Source organism: Argentina silus, assembly GCF_951799395.1.
Source record: "Argentina silus genome assembly, chromosome: 1".
Taxonomy (NCBI): domain Eukaryota; kingdom Metazoa; phylum Chordata; class Actinopteri; order Argentiniformes; family Argentinidae; genus Argentina; species Argentina silus.
In genome coordinates this window covers 15,718,371-15,739,012 of record NC_139655.1, presented here as the reverse complement: position 1 = coordinate 15,739,012, position 20,642 = coordinate 15,718,371, and the positions used below count along the sequence as shown (strand labels likewise).

The window sequence follows — 20,642 nt, the reverse complement described above, 5'->3', positions numbered from 1 at the left end:
TGACAGTCTACTTGAAAACAGAAAAACACTTTCTTCTGCGCAGGTTTAGTTTACAGTGAGAGTTGAAGTAACTCTTTGGTAAAGTGGATATGGATCGAACCTTGTTTTTTCCTCTATGCCTGCTAGAATCATTTAACTCTAAATTAAGGGATAATTGCTCTTTGTATGAATATCAATCAAATACATATATATTATTCACATGCCGCGCTCTAAAGGTTATCTATTGCACAATGAATGTTAAATAAACAAAGATAGTAATGCATTGAGATCAGGCAGTGTGTCAGACCACATGCTGTTGATAACTGGGAGGGACCTTGCAATCACACTCCATGAAGACAAGTGAAGATGGCGGACGTGTTGAGTGTTCTTCGCCAGTACAACATCCAGAAAAAAGTAATCGTCGCCAAAGGAGACGAAGTTATATTTGGAGAGTTCTCTTGGCCAAAAAATGTCAAAACCAACTATGTCATTTGGGGGTAGGTTATGACAATTTTCCTTTAAAAGGCTGGATACATAGCACTTCAATCGGCCTGGGTGCAATCGCTAACCTGGCTAAGCTAGCTAACGTTAGCTTGTTAGCCACAGACTGTTGTTGCAAAAACTTTTTTGCCCTGCTTGTAAAGTGCTGCTGTAAAATAATTCTTACGCAACGAGCTAGCTAACTATTAACCGAGTTAGTTACCTCAACTAGGTAGCTACTTTATTCTCTATGATCATATGCAACCAATACTGGCGGTGTTATTGCGGAGGAAGTATGGTTTGTAGCTAGCCTGTGTTAGCGTAGCTATCAGGCCAGCCAGCTGTCTGCATTTGACAAGCCCATCATCAGGGTAGCAAATGCACTACGATGTGTAGCCATGTATGTGAATTAAATGCATTACAAATGCACGTCACCATACCTTCACCTGAATGCAATGACAGGTATGGTCACGTGCACTAGGGTGTTATGCTTGATGTCAAGGAGGTAACAAGCTAGAGTCAGATCAGACTAACAAGCTAGAATCAGAATGTTTTCTGTTTGTTCAAATACAAAACTTTGGTTTGGATAGCTAACCCCGTGCACGTTAACCCAGAGAGCAGGTAATAAGAATAGACTTGTTGTCAGATCAAGAGCTGGGTGGTGTGTAATCATGAAACATCACTCAACTAACATTAATGCTATGGCAGTCATGTGTTATGATTAGGCGATGTGGCTCTTTATCTATATCGCTCCACATGTATAATGCCTCAATATTCAATTGTTATTTTCATTTGCAGAACTGGGAAAGAGGGTCAACCCAAAGAGTACTATACTCTGGACTCTATCCTGTTCCTGCTCAACAATGTGCATCTCCCTCATCCATCCTACGTGCGAAGGGCTGCAGTAAGTCACTCGTATTGAATGGCTCACAACCGTGATGACTGTCACTTTCACTACATGTCTTCACTCCACACATGCTGTGCTGTGAAAGCCACAGTTGTACCCTCTCCTTACTAACTGTGGTGTGATGGGTATTATATTCATAGGCTTCGTAGAGACTGTTGAAAATGTTATTAAAATGTGGTTTTATGGTCACCTATAGACAGAGAACATTCCGGTGGTCAGAAGACCTGATCGAAAGGGCTTGCTGTCTTATCTCAATGGGGAAAGTTGTAAGTATGAATTAGAATAAATCGTTCTGATTTGATTTCCAGCTGACCTTAAATGAGCTACCACAGTTGTTTGTGTGTGTGTGTGTGTGTGGACTCAGAGATTGTTGTAATCAAGGCTATTTCTCTTCACAGCTACTTCGACCAGTATCGACAGAAGTGCCCCCATAGAGATTGGATTGCAAAGGCCGACACAAGGTGCTATGCTTGAAACTATATTTGTCATAGCAAAAAAAATTAAATCTGATGCTATATCTGCAGTCCATGACAGGCAGTATTTAACAGTATCTCTAACTCTCGTCCTGTTATTTATTACACATGAAATAGATTTGATGATGGACTGCAACAGAGAAGTAGGGGTCATTTGAGATGATGTGCAAGTAAGCATTGAAAAACAGAAATGGCTGTACAGTCATGCACAGTTGCATAATTGCTATTACTGTCTTCCTTAGTCAAAAGAGCCGCAGACGAGGTATCATCTGAAGCCAAGAAACCAAGGATAGAGGTAAAGACCACCTCTGACCGATATTACACTCCGCAGCTCAGAGTAATCTATAGTAACCATGCTTTTGTACGCTTTTTTCTAAAGCCTTGGTGAGCCTTAGTAAACTGAAAATGACAGTATGCCACCAAGTTATTCTCTTGTTCTGCAGGATGAGGAACGAGTGCGTCTGGACAAGGAGCGTTTGGCTGCTCGTCTGGAGGGCCACAAAGAGGGCATTGTGCAAACTGACCAGATCAGGTATGAGGCATCCACCTGTAACACTCTCGTATAACCAGATACCACTCAGTCCTCCTGTCATGTCTGTGGCTTCCATGCCTTTCCTCAGGCATCCAACTCTTAATTAATTGATTTGATTGTATACCCATATTCAGATAAACAATATGTATGGTATAGGTTTACATTTGTTGATATATATTCTGATCTCAAAAGTATACAGGAGAGAAGGGGAAACTAACAGACTTTAGCTTGGACCTTAATTATTTTGATGAAGAGGGTACATATTTGTGTTTGGAGAGTGTTGCCAAGTTCCATCAAAAATCCACTCAAAGCCTTGCTGTTATTCTGCTGTACCCAGATCACTGTCAGAGGCCATGTCTGTGGAGAAGATCGCTGCCATCAAGGCCAAGATCATGGCCAAGAAGCGTTCGACCATCAAAACAGATCTGGACGAAGACATCACCTTGAAGCAGAGGAGCTTTGTAGATGCTGAAGTAGACGTCACCAGGGACATCGTCAGCAGAGAGAGGGTTTGGAGGACCAGGACCACCATCCTCCAGAGCACTGGAAAGGTCAGAGATCAACCCCCAGGCTGATTTTGAATGAATGACTGCAACTAGGGAGCAACTAGGGCATGTTGTCAATTGTAAAGAGACGTAGAGAACACAGGCAATATGCACACACATTGGGAAATCTCCTCCACCACCATCTTTATACGTTGAGTGATGGAGGATACAGTGTTCTTTAATGCCACTAGATGGCAGCATCACCTCAAGGGAAATATATTGATTGTGGAGAAGTATGCCTTAATATTTGTTTAGTAATATTTACTTTAATTTTTATTTTATTTCTTTACAAGGGTTGTTGACTAGTTTCTTGGGGCATTTTCCTATCTTCATAAAATAAAATTTACCATAGTTAAATTAATAAAAATAACATTTACCATTTTGGCATTAAAAGGATCAATAGATGTTATACAAGTGCATAGCAACAAGAAATTCACCTTTCATTTTAAACTTTTCACTGCCTTGCCTTTTCTTAAGAGTACAACTGAACATAAAAGTAATTGATTTAGGGGTGTTCAACACCAGTCCTGGAGGCTATTGTTCCATCACAGCACTAAGACACCTGATGCAGCCTATTGCAGTAGGCCTCTGTAATTTCCCCATAGAAAAATCAATTTCTATGTTTACATCCCATAAAACCTTATTACCCCTTTTAAGACAAGGGTTTTTCAAAAGCTGGTGATGTATAGCTATCATTCTCTTGTAGACTACAGTAGCTCACATGAAATGCTTCTATTTAGTTTCAAGTTAAAAAGTAAACTCAGCAATTGAGCTGATCACTTCAAGTTCTATTTGACCAAGACAACTCGTGGTTGACTGCCCTCTGATTTGGAGTTGTGCCATGCGACATGTGGGGAGCATGTCTTCTGAATGTGCTTGAAAGAACAGGCAAGCAAATTGTTCATGGCGTGTAGCGAAACTTCTGCGAGTTGACGAGTCCTATATGCGGTGACTGTAGCACGAGTAGCAGTTGTTGAACTAAATTACAGCGCCAAAGCATGGAAATCTTATGAAATTGAATGCCAAAGAAGTGCTGAAAAATGTGATGCATTTTTTGCCCCTGTAACTGTGATTTCGGGGGCATTATTTAACATGTTTAAGGCTTTTTTGCCCTTTGCCCCCATGTATTTACGAGATTGCAGTCTGGTGACGTCGAAGTCTAGTAGTATTAGGTATTTGTTTAAGTCTTGAATATAGTTTTTTGGGGGGGATTTTTTCTTTTAATTTCAGGAGATGGTGAGGCAGAAAAGACACGCCAGTTTTATGATTAAGCAGTTTTTGCCTATGACTCTAGTTGTAGTAATAAACAACCATACCAGTTTTATGACTTGTCTTTGTGAAAAATTGCTGAATTCATATTTTATAGGTCAAAGGCGTTTGTTGTGAAGGGATGTTTTTACCTATTTAAAAGTACCCTATTGTTGTATTGATGATTGAATCTTGTGCTCTTGCAGAATTTCTCCAAAAACATCTTTGCTATCCTGCAATCGGTGAAGGCCAGGGAGGAGGGACGGGCCCCTGAGCAGAGACCAACACAGAACACCACTCAGGTGGTAAGGAGAGCATCCACTGTACACACACACACACACACACACACAGAAGCATGCATTATACAAAGCAGCTATCTGGTTTAGCACTTTTGGATTGTTAATGTAATAGTGCATCCCTGAGAATGAAATCCATAATCGACCCAAGTTAACCTCGCTGAGGAATTCCATAAAATCTATTAATACCTCTCCTCACTGTTTTCATCTCAAAGAAATGGAGCTTGAAATTAACTTGTTATTTTTTTTCGAGAAAAAGAAATATAGTCTGTTAAGTCTGAATTCTTAGCTCTGGTGTGATCGACTCAAACTGGATTAACAGAATAAATTATTTTTCTATTGTGTGAGTGAGAACTCTATTTTTTTTCTGTATGAATTAAGTGCAACCTTTTGTCTTTTATTTCAAGGACCCGTCCATAAGGAACAAACAGCCTGTCCCGGCTGCATACAATCGATACGATCAGGAGAGATTCAAAGGAAAAGAGGGTGAGTTGGAACAGTTTGTGTTGTCATTGTGGAGCTTTATTTGTATGTGACTGTGACCTTAAATGTGAGCTCATGTGCTCTATTTATAATGTACAGTGGTTCTGGAGAGTTCCTGTCTTGAATATGAGTGAATATGTCTGTATTGATGTGTACTTATGCAGTGTATATTTTCAGAGAGTGTGCATCTTATTATAATCGATTAATCACTGGGTGATAACAGGAAATGCAAGCATTGTATTCGACATCTGTGGTTTCACATCTTTTATTTATACCAGAGCCTGTATTTTGTTGACTGACCACCTAATGTCAAAACAAATAGCCACAGTTACACTTTGGCCCTGCCCTTAGGCTTGTTTAATTTCAAGTCTGCTGATGCTGACAATATATGTAATAATGAGACGTTACATTGATTATTTTTTACATAGTAACATATCAAAGCACATAAACATTCCATTATCGCATTTTGAAACATAACTCTGACAAGTAAAATGCATCACTGATTGAGTAACCTATTGTGTCCTCAGAAACGGAGGGTTTCAAGATTGATACCATGGGTACCTACCATGGCATGACACTGAAGTCGGTGACGGTAAGACCAGTGCTCTTCCCTTTTTTTATGCTGGAGTCTGATATGACCAAGAACTCAGATATTGTGTTTACTCTCACCCTGAGACGGTCTTTCCTTTTGTCCTCACTCTGACATTGGTGACGATTATATAATGCACCAGAACACATTTCCCCATGATAGCCAATAATCGTATGTTTTAAGGTGGCTGTATATGGGTATTTTAAGATGTTACTATTCTATGCTTGATCTGTAATAATGGACCTATTTGTTTTTTGTGGTGTGTGATGTGGAGTGTGTGGTCACATGTTTTGTCAACTTTATCATTCTGCAAATGATACATAGCGTATGATCAGTGTGACATGAATCCATTGTCTTTTTTTTTAAATTATTATATGTAATATTATTTATTGGCACCAGAATTGGCTGTACCTCCGTTTTTGAGCACCTGCTCACCAACATTTTAGTGATTTGAAGGCCCTCTGAATTCCAACACCATTAATACAAAACATGTTTTCCACTATTATAACTCCAAGTTTAACAAAATGCACCAATACAGTCTGTAAAGACTTAACCCTGCATGGTAAGACGCCCATTTCCAATGTTCACACATTAAATCACGTCGCCTTCTTTATACAGAAATATGAACTGGAGTTCCAGTAAAAAAAGAAAGAAAGAGGTAACCTTCAACCCTTGGCACGTCCTCTGTGCTTGACTGTCACCTCTGTCCTGCGAAGGCCATGATTACAGAGCACCATTAACCTTGTGCTCTGTCACCAAACAGGCTTCTCCCCGTGCAGTCTCCTCTGGCGTAATCTGCCCATCTTGTCCTTGGACTGGTTGATGCAGGCATTGTGCTTGTTGCTCTGCAGGTGGTGCCAGTACTTAAGCAGTTCATTGGGGTGAAACTGGTGGGATGTTATCAGGTGGCTGTACTTGCAGCTGGAGTAGGAGACCCGCCAGTGGTTGAACAGGAACTCGTTGGGGGGCGGCGTGGGCTCCACTCTTAGCTTGGCCAGGCAGATCCCCACATAGACGTCCTCTAGGTGCAGCCGCCGGATGCTCAGGGAGGCCCTGTAGATCTTCCCTGCCAGATCCCCCGAGAACACATACCCTGTTCCCGAGCAGAAGGTGGGGTACCTCTCGCTGGGGTACAGCTCAGGCGACATGTACCACTTGCTTTTCTTGTTCCGGTTGGGTGCGTAGCCTCTCATAAGGTACCCCGTGAAGTAGTCCTGTTTGGGCTGCGTTTCGGGCCGGAGCAGCTTGTGGACCAGGTACTCTGTGTTGACAAACATGTCACTGTCTGTCTTCATGACGTAGCTGGCACTGGGGCAGTGTGTGGCCACCCAGTGCATGCCCATCAAGGTCTTGATTGTCAGGTTGTTGTAGGTGTCCATGTAGTCCTGCTGGATGATGTCACGGTGCCGGAGGCTCTCGGCCTCCAGGCTGATCTGCTGCAGGCGGCCTACCTCTCCTTCCCTCACGCCCAGCAGGAAGAGCCTGATGAAGCCCAGGCCGGGTGCTACACTCTCATTCCCCCACGCCTGCCGGATCGCTTCTCTGGCATCCGCCTGCCTGGCCTCTGTGGCTATCAGCAGCACCAGGAACGGCTGCGGGCTGCCCTCTGGGCACTTGTCAGGCTCGTTGATTATGTAAGGGTAGGGCTCTGAGGTCAGCAACCCACTCAGTCCCCTTTCTTCGCTCTGGCTAGTGTTAGCCGCCAGCGAGTTCTCCAGTCCCGTCACCCCCTGTGGGGAGGAGGAGTCCACCTGAAGGGAGCTGAGGTTGCTGCCGGTCTTCGGCGGAGAGGGGGGGATCGGTGCTCCCCTCCACAGAGTCTGTGGGGAACTCTGGTTCCCCTTGGCTTTGGTGGAGTGTAGTCTTCCTCCTCCCTCAGTGTAGGCCATAGGGTGCTCCCTTCTCCACGTTGTGCCAGTGAGGTCTGGCAGCCAGTCCTGGTGTCCCAGGATGACCAGGACCCCTAGGAGCGAGAGAAGAGATAGGAGCCCGGCAATGTGTGTGCAGCAGTGGCGTCGCCTCCACTGCATGGTGGCTGCGTGGTGGTGCCTCGCTCAAGAAGTGGTCACACCCAGTCAGGTTCGAGGCGTGCAGCATGCGACCGAGGCTTGATCACATGTGACTGAGTGACGTGTTAGTTGGCTCCGCAGGGAGCTGCACCAGAGGCGGTGCATGTCTTCCCATGTAGTGTCACTTTGAATATCTCGTCAGCTGTCAGACCTGCCTGGGAAGTTTTATCCAGCATTCATGCTCAGGGACAACGTTTAATCCTCAGCAGAAGCAAACTGCTTTTATCTAGGAGAAAGGAAGAAAAAGTGATTGTTAACAAACACCATTTAAAAACTGTCAAGCACTGGGATTTGGGGTGTGTGAGTGAGTATTGGTGGTCCATGAGATTGCAGGCAGTTAAGGCCATACAACTTTCATTAATTGTTTAACAGATGCCAAGCTTCACCTTTTTTTAAAAGATTATAAATAATTGTTAATATGGTTAATGCATCGTTTTTTTAAATCTGAACGGCCCAAAGCATGGGAGAAGTAGGCAATTGCATATGGCCCCCAAATGAAGTTATTTATTTTGTTATTGTTTGAGTAATTATTTTCGCAGGAATGAGCCACAAATTTGGAGAGCTTATTGCTTCAGTGCAAGCTGTTGGTGTGCGAGTAGCAGCACATCAGCTAAAACTTGAAAGCCGACAGTGGAGCAGCTGAGAGAATAGGTTTTTATTTAAGGCAAGACCTGATTAAAAATAAATAAAAAATAAATAATGTATACTATATAGGCCTACCCCTGGATTTTGATAAGTGACATAAATAATGAATAGCATAACGAGGTAGGTACAACTGTTGCTCGCCTCACTTTTCTGAAAATCCATTAAACAATTAATGAAGTTTGTATGGGCTAATGATGAATTAACTAAAAAGTGTTCTCAGCCCCTTTTAAGCCTATGAGCCCTGTAGAGCGTGTCATTTAGAGATGTCCCACATAGATTGGATAATGGAACTCTTCTGCTCTTTCAGAAAGACATTAGTAGCTGTCACACACTATGCTAAACTGTCTGGGTGTGAAACTAATAGCATCTGTGCTCTGTCAGAAGAGAAGGGTTGAGTGGAACAGATCCATTCAACTCTTGTTTTAAACAACATTATTTATTTTCACCAGGTTTGTGCAATGTGGCCTGGAGATGGCTGTGTGTGTCAATCAGGGGAGGCTGGTGGAGGCAGAAATCGGAGGAGAGGGTCATTGTAATGCATGAAATGGAATGAGGGATTGTATCAAATGACACCATTCTTCGTTCCTGCCGTCTTCCGATTTCTACTTCTACCAGTCTCCCCTGATATCAATAGATCATCCCAGTTACTCTCCAGTCTGGTCAGGGGAGACTCCCCTTGTCAGTGAAAGCCTGCACAGACTCCCATCAACCAAGCAAGACCAGTCAACAGCTAAACAAAATAGAAGACTATCGAGATCCACATTACCTCTTCATACAACAGTAGCGTTATACATTTATAGTTTGTATAGAATGAACCATGTCTGTCCTGTGTTTTTAGGTAGATTGCACATTTATGCAGCTGCTAGAAAACAAGTATTTTTGAACTTGTTCTTTGCTAACCTTTGGCATTTTATGGTAGGACTAGGATGCATTTTCGCAAGATGGTTAGATACAGGATATGTACCTCTGTGTTTTCACATTTAGAATGTAGGCTAAACTGAAAGTTTTTCGGTTGACTTCCTGTTCCTTGCATTGTGCCTAACATCGAATTCACTCTCAGCTCTACTTGGGCGTAAAGGAAGTAAGGCAGATTTAGATCTGTGTAGAACTGCTGTTCTATATTCTGTTTTAGGGCCACTAGCCCCCTGGAGTGGTGTGTGTTCTCTCTCATTCTACTGGATTACACACTGCCCTCTTAGAGGACCCCCCCAGACAAAGGGCTGTTTGTGAGTGCACAGAGACGCTGCGAGGCCCGATGTTGAGCTCTTATAGAGCATCCATAGAACGCCCCTATGCACACGCACACACACACAGACAGACAGATATGCTTTCTGGTTCTTAACAAAAACATAAACTGAGTATTAGACAAAACAGCAGTTAACACACTAGTTTAGTGAAGATGGCAGCATTAATCAACACACTAATCTATTTTAGAGGTGTGTGTGTGGTCGTCTGAGCTGTGACGGAGTTGCCAGACTGAGAGACGTACCTGCTCCAGTGTGTGGTGGTTGGGGTAGAATGGCAGGCTTGCACCCTTCATTTCCCAGGGAACAACATCCTCACCGTCTTTCCCCAGTGCCACCACCACCAGCAGGAATGTGATTTATCTCCTCCGTATGTCCACCCACCTTGGCTGGAATCACGGCACTACCTCACGGTTTACAGTCCTACCTTCTCTCTCCTCCCACCGTGCTGTTGGCCCAATCACAGTGCCACTGTTTCTGTCCCCGCCTCAGGTTCGGACACCCTCGTTCTCTCTCTCTGCCATGTTTCTCTGTGCTGCTCTCTTGCTGGCTGGTAACATGCCTCAGAAGCTCACAGAGAGGGAGCCCATGATTGGTTTAGATGTTGTTGTGAAATTCATATTGGTACTCTGGCTTTCGATGCGTGCGTGCGTGCGTGCGTGTGTGTGTGTGTGTGTGTAAGGTAGCGTACCGGCGCTGCAGTCTCTCAATCTGCGGTGCATTGTCCCCCGAGGCTGTGTGCTCTGTGCTGGCTGTATGCTGCTGCTGCTGCTGCTGCTGCTGCTGCTGTCTTAAGGGTAGCTGAGGAAAGCTTGTGGTTTACCGGCACTGCTGCTGAGAGCTTTGAGTTGGTTTCCTCCATAAACGTTGCCAGGCAGGCAGGCAGGATGGATGGATACCTGCCTTACATCTCTGGCTCTTAGACACTCTCACCTCCGTGTCTCTCTCAGCCGCTGCCTCCCTCCTCTCTGTGCTTTCCCTCACACACTCGTTTGCTTGCCTGCGCGCTCTCTCTCTCTTTCCTCTCTCTTCCACACGCTCACTGACTCTCGTCAACCTCTCCTCCCTCCCTCCCTCTCTATCGCTGTCTTTCTCTCCGACATCCTTTCCTCTCCTCTCACCACATCTCTGGTTTGTTATCGCTCTGTCGCCTGTGTTCCGTAGCAGTAGGAAGAGCCTATCGGGTGGGGGGGGGCTGTTTTCTCTACGGTCTGATAGACAGCTTCAGGCTTGGTGACAGTACACTCCCCCACCACGTCATTTCTGCTGCCAACTGGAAAGGAGGGGGGGGGGGGGGGCTCCTGACCAATTTTGTATTCACTCCCACCCCTCAGAACAGATTTCTCTGATTCTTGCTTGTGGGGAAGGAAAAAAGGGAGGCAACTTCTGATCCTCCAGTGTACATTTGGAGGGACTCCAAACCTCTGTATTTATCCCTTTACCCCAGTGGAGGTGGCAGTTGGAACTGTAACGTGGGGGGGTTAATGGTGAAATGTAATATGCATGTCCACCAATAGGGATGTTAATGATTAACCATTCATCGGTTAATTGCCGACTTATACTTTAACCGGTTATGATTATCGGATTTGATAGATAAAAAAGGTTTTGATAAAAGATTTGACCTTCTATAAGTGCATTTCTTGCAATTCTAATTTCTATATAGTCTTTATCATCAGACTTTCGCAACAGTTTGCGTACTCCTTGCCTACCTCTTTTGACTTGCTGCTTGCTTGCACATCATCCTCTCTCCCCTCCTTTCTCTGTGATAATGCACATGTGACTTTCTCCCTTTCTCACTCCTCTTGCATTTAAATCCACCTTTGTCTTTTTGTATGAGAGAAATTTGGAGACATAATGCCTAAGAATACATAGAATAAGAATACATAGCTAGCGAGTTTGTTAGCTTTGCTGTGGGCTGTCACTGTGTAATAATAGACAAACTGCCACTAGCGCATGAAAGTTTGAGGAGCATCACAAGCTGCTGTATGTTGTACAATGTTTCAATGTTTGCAGAGCCACCTGGATTCATGCATTGTTGAAATGTTTGCCGATATGTTTCTCTCCCCTTGAAAGGAACGAACAGTTAGCCCAGGCGTGCAGCAAAAGTATGAGCCAATCATGTAGACAGTCTTTGAATTCAGCAAAATATTAAGAGAGAGACTGTATGCAGCAAGATTTCACCTTTAGACTAATTGGGGTAAACAGACAGTAGTCGTGTATCTTCCAGCAGCTACAACAGCCTCCACATTGTCCTGAAGCCAGCTGATTACCCACCCACCCACCTACCAGCCCATGCATTTGTATTTTTTGTGCAGCCTCTCTTTTACATTTCAGACATTGTTAACCGGTTAATAACTGGATTGGTTAGTCAAAAGTAAAATTAACCAAAATGTGCATCCCTATCACCAATTAGATGTTTTCATGCTAAAATGCATGCGTTAAGTTTTAGCTGATTTTTTATTTTTTTATTTTAGTATTTAATTTTAAGGGAGGGGGATTTTCAGTTGTCACTAGGGCGCATACTTAATTCTGTGAATGAATTGCATTTTAGATTATTTGCATAGAAAGATGACTCATCTTCTCCCTCACACACAAGCTCTGCATACCATAAGATGATTATGATAAATATGTCATAAAGCAAACATGCTCTGTTGGCTTTTTTGTTTTTATTTTGGTGTGTGTTTGGTATATTTGTGCTCATGCACATGTGAGTGTGTGCGCTGGCTTGTGTGCAATATTGCTTAATCTAAAACCAATGTACCCAGATGCTGTTGCAACAGTGTTAGGGGTGGGGTGGGGGTGTTGGTGTTGTCGTGGCGGTGGCATGCCCAGGCCATTGTTGAGCTCTAGATAAGCAGCTGCTCCTCCATAGAGACTACTCCAATAATGCTGCAGATTGTCTACTGTGGGGCCAGTGGATCAGGAACAGCAGAGGGGGAAAGGAAGGAAAGGGAGACGCCTAGATAGAAGAGACCTATGGGGAGTCCAAATAATGTGGAAAACCTTTAGTTGGCCTACTGTAGAGAGGTGGTGATTTGTTAAACACCTAATAAGATAAAGATAAACCAGAAGATGGATTTGAATTTCATTAAAACTGTGCCTTTGACTCCTGTATTGGTGGGTGATGTGCAGTGTCCTCTGATTAATTTTAATTGTTCTTGTTGGAGGATAGTTGAATGAATCTGCTGAAATATTCACACGCAGTTCATTATTTATTTATTTATTTTTTATTTATTTTTTTGCCTGTGCATACTAACTTTATCTGAGGACAAAGCAATGTGAAATACACTTTTGAGCACTCTGGAGTGATAGAATTGATATAATAAGAATCCAATTCTGCAATGATATTATGTGTAATCCGTGTAAATAGTCGGAATACTGGGTAATACTGAAGTAGCCCAGTTCATCAAGGTACACTTGTTGACATACACTCGCAGTTCATTATTTTGACCAAATACTGCCTGAATAATTTATTGCATGAGAGCTCTTGAGCACAGCAATAAAAAACCCAAAGACGATTGAGTGAGTGATTAGTAGTGACCTGCTAGAAGTGTAATGTTTACTATAGCAGTGTCATTATGGTTGGAGTTGCTCTTCTCCAGTCTTAAATCATTAGTTTGAGGTGTAGGTGCCAGTTGGTCTCAGTTGGTGACACACTTGGTTTGATTCCTCCGCTCTGACAGTATATTGAGACCACTGACAGCATCGACACTTAGATTTAGAGCCCGACCGATACTGGATTTATGGAGGGGAAAATTCACTGATAACCTATATATATTTACACAACTCCTTTTTAGCACAGTTTTCATAAGAAAACAATGGCAACAAGATGCTCTTTATGCTGCTTAGGTGTAAATCCATATCTCAATAATTACCTGACATTATCTCCATTGGTAACTAATGCAACATTTATTTATTATGTATTATTGTTATTTATTACAGTTATTTGTACTATGGCAAACAGTTTGACTGTGAAATAACTTGGCTAAATTTAGCCACTTCAGTTGGCACTCCAGTAACAGCGAACGCCAGTAAATGTTTATTAATTGAATAAAAATTATATGTTTTGCTCTGCAAAAACCCAATTACACACAATTACCCAATTGCACTTGTTTTCTATAATTTCGGAATGTGAGGCTGACGCACATCTTTGGTGCTTTATCTGTGCATTATCTGAGGAATATGCACCGATGCAGATATTTCTGTAATAGGCCAATATCGGTCGATAATATCTGTGCACTGATGATATCTGTCAGGCTCTATTTAGAATCCACCCTCCGTATGTGTATATGTTTCTGAAGCTCTTCTTTCAGGCAGGGGAGTAGGCAGTAGGACTGTCATTAGATGATGGATTACCACTAGACCTTAGGGGTGTGACCCTTAATACTCCCCCCTTCAGCCCAGACACGCATGCACTTATACTCACTTTCTCTCTCACACACACACACCTCCAGAAGGGAATCAATATCACCATGGAAGATAAGGGAGGAAGTGAAACGATCAGCAAAGCCAACACTGATCCTTGATATTGAAGAATATATTAATATGGATTCAGGGCAGCAGTCCTGAGGAACTTCTCATCCACCTGCCAAAATGTCCAACTAGATCTTCATTTTTCAAGCTGTAATTGATCAGTTTTGTTTCTGTTTTTTTTCTGTCTTCCAGGAGGGAGCCTCTGCCAGGAAGGCCCAAACCCCAGCCGTTCAGGCCGTTCCCAGACCAGGTCTGTATCACCACAGGGACCCATGCTGTGTCCCATTTCTCCACCCTTTGCCTGTACATTTGTGCTCTTCCCCCAGCATGGACGCAGCTATAGTGTGCATCATCAAACCTGGTCCTGGACAGCTACAGGTTGTGCAGGCTTTGGTTACAGCCCAACTCTAACACACTCTCAACACTGATTAAAATAATCATCAGTGTCTATTTGTTCAGATCAGGTGTGTTTTGCTTGACGGAAAGCCTGCACACACTCTCTAGGACTACGGTTGGTGACTCTGTGTGGCAGCTTTGTCATTAAGGTGTACTTGGACATGCCGTTTCTATTTGATCTCCTTTTAAATCTCCTCTTGAGACAACTGACATTGCTTCAAGGTTGTGACCCTCCTCCAAATGTCAGTGTTAGATGGTCCTGTCAACTGCATGAGTGGCATCCCACCAAGGCATCTGTCAGACAGTGTTTAGCAGCTGTATTCAAGCCTCAGTCACTGTTCTCACCCATGGAATATCTGGACAGTGTAGAGAGGACATGAGGTCTGGAGCTGGAGGTCATTCAGTCTTTTTGAATCCCAGTCTTTGTGTGGCGTGATCAATATAACGTTTGTTCCACTGTCAAACAAAGACATTGGTCCCAAACAGTAGGCTTTCTCTCTTGCTGTGTAGAGAAACGCCATGCGTGTGTCTGATTGTGTGAGTGATAGCCTGACAGGCAGGATGTGACACATTTTTACCACATCGCTGGTGTAGATTAATAGATCAGCTCGATTTGATAAAGTAGGACACATAAAAAGATGGTCTAAAGGAATGAAGGCTAAACCTCGGCCCCAAGAAACATTTGCTAAATGGGGAAAATGGCAGATAAAAAGATAAAGCCATGCTCAACTCTCAAAACTGTTTAGTACTGATGAATGTCTTTGGGTGCTGTAGCCCAGGGTCAATCCAATAAATAAATAATACTCTCAAATATAGACAAATAAACAAGCAAAAATATAATTTTAAAAATAGCAGATGCGCAATGTAACTTTTACACTGTCATTATTAGGTTGCTATTTTCTCACACAATGATGACTGGACAATCAAATTTCAAGAGATGACCACAACAAAGTCTGACATTTTTGTATATAGAGCTTATAGTCCATGTGCCTTTTTAGTATGCTGTAGGCCAGGGGTAGCCAACACGGTGCCCGCGGGCACCTGGTCGCCCACAGGGACCACGTGAGTCGCCCGTAGGACATGTTCTAAAAATAGCACCAGTCACCATGGAGCTCTTTCTAAATTAAATTTGTATTTAATTGTGTTGATGTTCTTTTTGAATCAATAACACTTGCATTGATGTAGATTTGATGGCAATGACAATATTGAATATACATTTTTAAAAACAAAAATGTTTTATGAACTCTGACCTCTGAACTCTGTCTGGAAAGTTCAATATCGCGCGCACTCTTTGCTGAGACAAGCTAGCGAGTGCAGCTACAATGTGGAGCTAGATGTGGGTTTTACCCCCAAAATGAAGAAAAACATGGCGGAAAAGCGAAAGAAAACTTATCATTTTCACAATGATTGGGAGGAAGAGTTATTTTTTACGATAGTGAAAGACAAGTGTGTATGTCTCATTTGCGGGGTGACTGTGGCGACGGCAAAGCGGCACAATGTGGAGAGACACTTCATTACCTGTCACAATGGCATCCATGCTAACTACCCACCTGGCAGTTTACCCCAGTTTACAGTACACTGGTGACAGGCATGCAATGCCAGGCTTCCCACTAATAGACAAAGAAAGAGATAACAGATGTTTTTTGTTTTTTTTAATCTCTCCTGTCACGTTATTAATAATCAAGCCACCACCCAGCATACATTTGTCTCTGACAGAATCAATGGTGTTTTGTGCTCTTCGTAAAAAAAATAATTTAAAAAGGTGAAAAGCAGATAAGAGCATTAAAAACGCAACAGCAGATCTATTTTAGTAAGCTTCACCAGACCTCTCGCTGTGCTGGTGAGGCTCCTCAGATCACGCAAATGTATTTGATTAGCCATTTGACATTGTCAAACTTGTTGTTTCACTCATAATCTACACGCATAAATACTGCAGACTGTTATGGTGCTTTTCCACTGTCACTTTTGGCACTGGTGATTGGCCCAAAGCCTCAGACTTTTGTTTCCATCTCAGAGAATGGCCCAAAAAAAGCCCATGGCCATTTTTGGGACTTGGCTAGGATTTTGGGGTAAGCAATGCAATGTGTACTGTGCCCTCCCATTGTTTGGCTATGCTAGTCTATGGGACTTCTACTTGTGTTACAAAAACATGAAAATGTGATATAAACCGTTATTTACTTTGGTTTGGAGTCACGTTTAGAAGCATTTATATGTACTATTAAGTTTGCTTGGCTGTGGGTAAACACCCGTTTCATTTAATGGGAAATGTGACTGGCTCAACTGGCTGGATAACTGAACTATCTGTGAGTTGGTGTATATTTCCTATATACTTATAACTATACCTATAACCATAAATGGCTCCCATTCAACCACACAGCTCCTTTGCTGGTATCAAAGTCATGTTACTAAGAAATTGGCTGGAGAAAAAAAGTAAAGAATTTTCACAGATTGTTTCGGTTTCATGTAGTCATGCTGGTTTGTGAAACTTGCTGGGAAACGTGTTTCTGACAGTCGATAGTTAGCGCCTCCCTGCTCTCCCCAAGTCCTCAGAATCACCCTGGGTGAAAAACACCAGTTCTTGGGCCCAAAAAAATGCGGCCTCTAGTGGAAAAGTGCCATTAGTACATGATATTAAGGTAGTTTATTTTATGTTTGCCCTTTTCTTGATGTTTTTTTCCCCTCTTCCGTTCAGTTTCCCAAGCCAGACCCCCACCAAATCAAAAGAAAGGTACGTATTGTTATGACTCCTTAAAGTGACCTCAGGTATATTTAGGTTGAATGGCTGTATGATTTACCTTTGTCCTGTTGGTTTGCAGGGTCTCGGACCCCAATCGTAATCATCCCAGCGGCCACCACTTCCCTCATCACCATGCTGAACGCCAAGGACCTGCTGCAGGACCTCAAGTAAGATATACGTGTGTGTGTGTGTGTGTGTGTGTATGTGAGTGAGAGAGACAAATCCTGCTGGTGTTTAGGTCTAACCAATAGTCTAGTGTGTTAAAATATCAGTATGTATATTATACTGCTTGTGAGGAGGATGTTTGGAAGGCAAGCCACAACCTGTCCACTGTTAATCATATTTTTCCAAGGTGGTCCAAATGCAGATGGGGGAAGGTAGATCAAATGCAGACACACACTGTTACTTGATTAATAATCATCACTGCATGAGTGCGGCTTCAGAATGAGAAACACTCGCTTTTTGTTCACCACCTCAACCTCAAAGGTGAATTACTTCTGTGTGCTCATTGAAGATGCACATGTACGCACTCACACACATACATACACAATACAGGCGCACACACACACCACATGCACAATGCACAGCCACACATCAGTGGAGTAATTGCTATTTTGCGGTTTAATTGGAACCATAAATCACTTGGAGTCATAGGAGAGCAGCAGCAGCTCTGGCTGGGAGGATGAGTAGCAGCATGCAGATATTACCAGTGCCCTAGGGGAAGGAACATAAGCCTGACTGCTGTATGGACACTCATCTCCTGCACATAGCTACCACCCAAGACTACTGCTTCTCACTGTTAACAGTAAATAACTAACTAGGGAAATAAGGAGCTTTATTGTCATTAGGTGCTGTGTGCTTTTGTGTTCTCTGTACGTATGCAAGGAAGGTCTGCTCATTTGTGTTCAGTGGCTACAGTGGCATGCAAGGGAGATGTTTTGAAAGCGGACAACAAATGTGATGAGGAACCAATCAAGACTTGTATAAAGGCTGTCGAGAGTACAGCCACCATTGTATTGCTGCATTAGCTGTATGAACAGTAATGCATACATATTGGGAGCCATGATTAACTCTGATTAACCTAAATCAGTCATCATGCAGTTTGTCCACCGGCTACTAATGAAATCTTTTTCAAAATACTGGGTGTCCCCCCTTACAGTAATGCGTCATTGAAGATTGTTTATGTTATGTATGAATCTTACGACAGCCATTGCTCTTTCTCTTCCCTCCCTCTCCTGTCAGGTTTGTGACACCGGAGGAGAAGAAGAAGCAGGGGATCCAGCGGGACAACGAGGTGCTGCTCCAGAGACGTAAGGACCAGGTCCAGCCTGGAGGAGCCACGCTCAGTGTCACCGTGCCCTACAGGGTCATCGACCAGCCCCTCAAACTGGCCCCGCAGGACTGGTGCGTCACCACAACCACACATGACCATACACCATTGTCTTCTTTTAATGTATTCTTCCCTGCAATGAAGAGTGTTCTGCAAATCCAATGTAGTATTATTATTAATGTTATTATTACATGGTGCAACATGACAATACATGGCATTATATGATAGTACATGACTATAGTATACATCATGGTACCTCATACATAGAAGCTACATGACGTATGACCGTACCGTACATGTTAGTGACATTATGCTGTATGTATTCTATAGTAAGTCTGTATTTGGACTGAATGGTAAGAGCTTGTGATCTGTGTTTTCTGCAGGGACCGTGTGGTGGCTGTGTTTGTGCAGGGTCCTGCCTGGCAGTTCAAGGGCTGGCCTTGGCTGTTGCCTGACGGTTCTCCTGTCGACATTTTCGCCAAAAGTGAGAATCCTCAGATTTCTCCTCCCTAGATGTACTCTCAATAGCCTTTATTCATTAGGATGGCACTCTTTCTAAACCCTGCATTGGCTCCCAACATATGATGCCACTGAAATTATCTAGACAGCTATATTATATTGTTAAATGAACATTTAGAAGTGCATGTGAATTTTAATAGTGTTATTCAAAACTGAGGAGACTGTCTGACCATGAATGTGACCTTGTGGTTGTGCCCTGCAGTCCGAGCCTTTCATCTGAAGTATGATGAGGTGAAGATGGACCCCAATGTGCAGAAGTGGGATGTGACCGTGCTGGAGCTGAGCCACCACAAGCGCCACCTTGACCGGCCCCACTTCCTGCGCTTCTGGGAGACCCTCGACAGGTGTGTGTGTGTGTGTTGCGACACGTGTTAATTATGTAACACCTATACAATGACCTTCTTATACCGGTGATGGACATTGGGCTAAGAGATCTGAATGGGATGATATTTCAGAAGACCTTTTCATTGATGTTGCATCGTTCAGGCATTAGTTTTGCCATGAGGTCATGGTCATGGTGATTAACCTCCCTTCTTCCTCTTCCTCCATCAGATACATGGTCAAACACAAGTCCCATCTGAGGTTCTGAGCCTGGACCACGGCCTCCTTTCCCATGATGTCAGATCGAGGCCTTTATGCTCCTCCCACCCCTCCCCCACCCCACCAAGACCACCACTCAAAGAGAAGGAAGGTCTGCAGCCAGTCTCTAGACCCCCCAGGCCCCACTACACCCCCCCCCTTCCCCTCTCCACCAGCACTTTGGGGTCCCAGAACACACCCCCATGTCCAGATCCAGCCGTTCAGAGGGCTCCCTGCCATGGAGGACAACTACAGTCGTGTCTGCCTGTATTGGGTTTCATAGATGCATGTAGCGGCTGTGTCACTCTGGACATGGGGAGGGGAGGTTGGGACTTTCAATGTTTTTTTCAAGTTGTCATGTAGTTACACAATATACCAAAACTATATTTTCTAACAGCAAAGCATCTTACTCTGGAGAGACACAGGGCTTGAGATCTTAAGTGACAGAGAGCGCAGAAGATGTGGGGTGGGGGGTTAATTCCATGTGTAACATGAGCTGGATGAAAACCCTTTGGGAAAACTGGTGGTACAAATAAAATAACTGCTGAAGTTATAATGGATGTGAGACCTCTTTGTCACTGTTTCATTTGTCTGTGTTTTGATTTGCTTTATATGAAAGGATATTTGTCTTTCGTTCTCTTGGTTCTTAGTTTACCAGAGCATAGCAGTAATCCAGCCTTATAGCCAAGCAGTCTTGTTTCATGTGATCCAAATGTAAATATGATGGAAATTGTAAGAGCCAAAAGCTTTTGAATCAAGTCTGAGGAGGATCAAAGAAAGCATACTTTCTTCGATTTTTGATGCATAAGAAAGCCCTTTTGATCATTCTGAGGGGGCTCAATGCATTCATTTTCCCGGACAGTCAATTCCAATCTAAACTTTTCTCCATGTTTTATTTTTTGTGACTGCACACCACTATGGTCATGTTATGACATTGTAAAGTTTTTGTTTGTTTGTTTGTTGGTGGTGTGCAAATGAACCGAATAGTGGGAAGCATTGCTTTATTTGAAGTGTTCACAGTGAAAATGGATAATAAAACCTGGTAGAGGAGAACAAGTGAGTTGCATATTTTTTTGTCTGTTTCCCCATAAGCCAGTTTTCTAGTTCCTGTTATGAAT

At 43.2% G+C, this 20,642-nt stretch overlaps 2 protein-coding genes across 3 annotated transcripts; one reads left to right on the top strand and one right to left on the bottom strand.

Moving 5' to 3' along the window:
- The first annotated feature begins 77 nt into the window (after positions 1–77).
- cdc73 (cell division cycle 73, Paf1/RNA polymerase II complex component, homolog) lies at positions 78–20,080 on the top strand. 2 transcript variants are annotated; one of them, XM_083676571.1, is made up of 17 exons: positions 78–476; positions 1,258–1,363; positions 1,563–1,632; positions 1,765–1,827; positions 2,082–2,134; positions 2,283–2,371; positions 2,709–2,922; positions 4,371–4,466; positions 4,868–4,946; positions 5,471–5,535; positions 14,156–14,213; positions 17,052–17,087; positions 17,176–17,263; positions 18,339–18,500; positions 18,810–18,910; positions 19,148–19,289; positions 19,498–20,080. In XM_083676571.1, exons 1-17 carry the CDS (start codon positions 346–348, stop codon positions 19,532–19,534), a joined length of 1,590 nt encoding a protein of 529 aa, XP_083532697.1. In that variant the 5' UTR covers positions 78–345; the 3' UTR covers positions 19,535–20,080. The 2 variants fall into 2 exon arrangements, with proteins under 2 accessions (XP_083532697.1, XP_083532696.1); XM_083676570.1 differs by having other exon boundaries at positions 80–476; positions 4,371–4,469.
- On the bottom strand, positions 5,647–9,842 carry LOC310809377 (beta-1,3-galactosyltransferase 2-like). The gene is made up of 2 exons (XM_083676595.1): positions 9,736–9,842; positions 5,647–7,827 (listed from the first exon to the last, which is right to left on the bottom strand). The coding sequence occupies exon 2, from the start codon at positions 7,560–7,562 to the stop codon at positions 6,285–6,287; it is 1,278 nt and encodes a 425-aa protein (XP_083532721.1). The 5' UTR covers positions 7,563–7,827; positions 9,736–9,842; the 3' UTR covers positions 5,647–6,284.
- Positions 20,081–20,642: the final 562 nt, after the last annotated feature.

Bases quoted from the DNA above. Each gene is read 5' to 3' on its own strand.
- cdc73 (XM_083676570.1), top strand. From the start codon at position 346: ATGGCGGACGTGTTGAGTGTTCTTCGCCAGTACAACATCCAGAAAAAA. The intron at 1,633-1,764 runs GTAAGTATGAAT...TTCTCTTCACAG, and splicing joins TTATCTCAATGGGGAAAGTT to CTACTTCGACCAGTATCGAC. The intron at 5,536-14,155 runs GTAAGACCAGTG...TCTGTCTTCCAG, and splicing joins TGACACTGAAGTCGGTGACG to GAGGGAGCCTCTGCCAGGAA.
- LOC310809377 (XM_083676595.1), bottom strand. From the start codon at position 7,562: ATGCAGTGGAGGCGACGCCACTGCTGCACACACATTGCCGGGCTCCTA.